The sequence below is a fragment of the Arachis stenosperma genome, chromosome 4, assembly GCF_014773155.1.
Source record: "Arachis stenosperma cultivar V10309 chromosome 4, arast.V10309.gnm1.PFL2, whole genome shotgun sequence".
Classification (NCBI taxonomy): Eukaryota; Viridiplantae; Streptophyta; class Magnoliopsida; order Fabales; family Fabaceae; genus Arachis; species Arachis stenosperma.
Genome location: NC_080380.1, coordinates 25,106,509 through 25,109,517, shown reverse-complemented (window position 1 = coordinate 25,109,517; position 3,009 = coordinate 25,106,509). Strand labels below are relative to the sequence as shown.

Genomic DNA, 3,009 nt, shown 5'->3' with positions numbered 1-3,009 from the left:
TATAATAGTGACGACCATGGGATCGTCGTGTCCCGAGATGATACCAGATGCATCTTCTCTGGTGAAGGTAATTGCTGGGATGTCGGGTACTTCCTCTTTCCCCTCGGCATGATATACCTCTTTGAGATATCTCTTACGGGATGACTTTGAGATTCCTCCTCTAGCGAATCCGCCGTGTATCATATGGATGTGTCTTTTAGGTGCGCGGGGTGGTTGCTCCGTTCGCCCGTCGTCTTCATCCCTTCTTCTTTTTCTTTCATCTCGAGTGACCAGATACCTATCTAACTTCCCCTCTCTTAATAGCTTTTCCATGACATTTTTTAAGTCGAAACATTCGTTGGTGGAATATCCACGAACTCAGTGGTATTCACAGTATTCGGTTCGATTTCCTTCTCATCTTCTGCATTTGAGCGGTCGAGCTGGGGGTATTTTTCAGTGTGACAAACTTCTCTGTATATATTCACAAGGGACACCCGGAGAGGGGTGTAATTGTGGTATTTTTTTATCTTATCCCCGTGTCGGTCTTCCTTCTTCTTAGACTCTTTATCTTTGTCTCAGGACGGGAATTCGGATCTTGATGCTTCTCCTAGTCGGGCGTTTTCTTCCATGTTGATATACTTCTCGGCTCGTTCTTGTATTTCATTTAGCGATGTGGGATACTTTTTTGATATGGATTGGCTGAAGGGCTCTTCTCGGAGGCCATTAATGAGGCCCATGATGGCCGCTTCAGTGGGTAGATTTTGTATGTCTAGACATGCCTTGTTGAATCTTTCCACGTAGTTGCAGAGACTTTCCCGATCCGTTTGCTTAATCCCCAACAGACTCGGGGCGTGCTTGGTTTTGTCTTTCTGGATAGAGAATTTGGCTGAAAACTTCTTGGCTAAATCATCAAAACTGGAGATGGATCTTAGAGGCAGATTGTCAAACCATCTGATTGCTATTTTTGTTAAAGTAGCTGGAAAGGCTTTGTAACGAACTGTATCTGAAGCATCGGTGAGATACATTCTACTTCTTAAATTGCTGAGGTGATGGCCGGGATCTGTGGTGCCGTCGTACAAAGTCATGTCCAGGAGTTTAAAGTCTTTTGAGATCTTGGCCTTCATGATTTCTTTGGTGAATGGATCTTGATCCTTGCGGAGGTTATCTTCCTCAGGAGATTGAATAGCTTTGGTTTTGAGATTGGCTTCAATTTGTAGGAGTTTGTTTTCCAGCTCTTGACGTCGCCTTATCTCCCTTTGCAGGTCCTTCTCTGCCTCTTGTTGATGCTGGGCATCTTTCTTGAGTTGCTTTAGTCGATCTTGAAGTGTGTCCAGAGCTTCCTGATTTGACACGTTCTTGTCTCCGCTAGGCCAGGGGGTATCTTTAGGCGTAGCGTCATTGTTTTTGTGCGGCGTTCTATCTTCTAAGTCTGAATCGTGTTCGTTGTCATGATAGTCCACCATGGTGATGGGATGACTTCCAGGTCCCCGGCAACGGCGCCAATGTTCTGAGGGTTACCTGAAACTGTAGGTCAATCTCGGATGAGATCTTCTGTGCTGGTCGGTGATGACATGTCACCATGTCATGTTTTTTTATGCTTTTTCATACAAGTAATTGATGATTTATGCTTAAATATTGAATGCTTTTGTGCTTTGGTGCGCGGAATTGTGATCATCAATGGCGCCATCAACATGGTACGCTCAATTGCAATCTCAACTCTTTGTCACAACTTCGCACAACTAACCAGCAAGTGCACTGGGTCATCCAAGTAATAAACCTTATGCGAGTAAGGGTCGATCCCACGGAAATTGTTGGTATGAAGCAAGCTATGGTCATCTTGTAAATCTCAGTCAGGCGGATTCAAATAGTTATAGAGGATTAATGATTAAAAGATGAATAAAACATAAAATATAGATAGAGATACTTATGTAATTCATTGGTGAGAATTTCAGATAAGCGTATGGAGATGCTTTGTCCCTTTCGTCTCTCTGCTTTCCTACTGTCTTCATCCAATCCTTCTTACTCCTTTCCACGGCAAGCTGTATGTTGGGCATCACCGTTGTCAATGGCTACAGTCCCGTCCTCTCAGTGAAAATGTTCAACGCGCTCTGTCATAGCACGGCTAATCATCTGTCGGTTCTCAATCAGGTTGGAATAGAATCCAGTGATTCTTTTGCGTCTGTCACTAACGCCCAGCCTTCAGGAGTTTGACGCTCGTCACAATCATTCAATCCTTAAATCCTACTCAGAATACCACAGACAAGGTTTAGACCTTCCGGATTCTCTTGAATGCCGCCATCAATTCTAGCTTATACCACGAAGATTCTGTTTAAGGGATCCAAGAGATATCCACTCAATCTAAGGTAGAACGGAGGTGGTTGTCAGGCACACGTTCATAGGTGAGAATGATGATGAGTGTCACGGATCATCACATTCATCAAGTTGAGGAACAAGTGATATCTTAGAACAAGAATAAGATGAATTGAATAGAAGAACAATAGTAATTGCATTAATACTCGAGGTACAGCAGAGCTCCACACCTTAATCTATGGTGTGTAGAAACTCCACCGTTGAAAATACATAAGAACAAGGTCTAGGCATGGTCGAATGGCCAGCCTCCCAAAGAGGGTTCAATCATAAAAACATGATTAAAGCTTTTGTGTAGAGACTTTTCTTGGAGTTAAACGCCAGCTTTTATGCCAGTTTGGACGTTTAACTCCCATTCTTGTGCCAGTTCCGGCGTTTAACGCCGGGCAGTCTTGAGCTGATTTGGAACGCCAGTTTGGGCCATCAAATCTCGAGAAAAGTATAGACTATTATATATTGCTGGAAAGCCCATGATGTCTACTTTCCAACGCAGTTAAGAGCGTGCCAATTGCTTAGGTCCCTCAATTTCAGCCGAAAAAATACTTGAAATCGCAGAAAAACACACAAACTCATAGTAAAGTCCAAAAAAGTGAATTTTAACTAAAAACTAATAAAAATATAATAAAAACATACTAAAAATAATGCCAAAAAGCGTATAAATTA

General features: G+C 42.7%; 1 protein-coding gene across 1 annotated transcript; it reads right to left on the bottom strand.

The window, feature by feature from the left end:
- Positions 1–554: 554 nt before the first annotated feature.
- LOC130974788 (uncharacterized) lies at positions 555–1,442 on the bottom strand. The gene has a single exon (XM_057899640.1). The coding sequence runs from the start codon at positions 1,440–1,442 to the stop codon at positions 555–557; it is 888 nt and encodes a 295-aa protein (XP_057755623.1).
- Between the last annotated feature and the right edge of the window lie 1,567 nt (positions 1,443–3,009).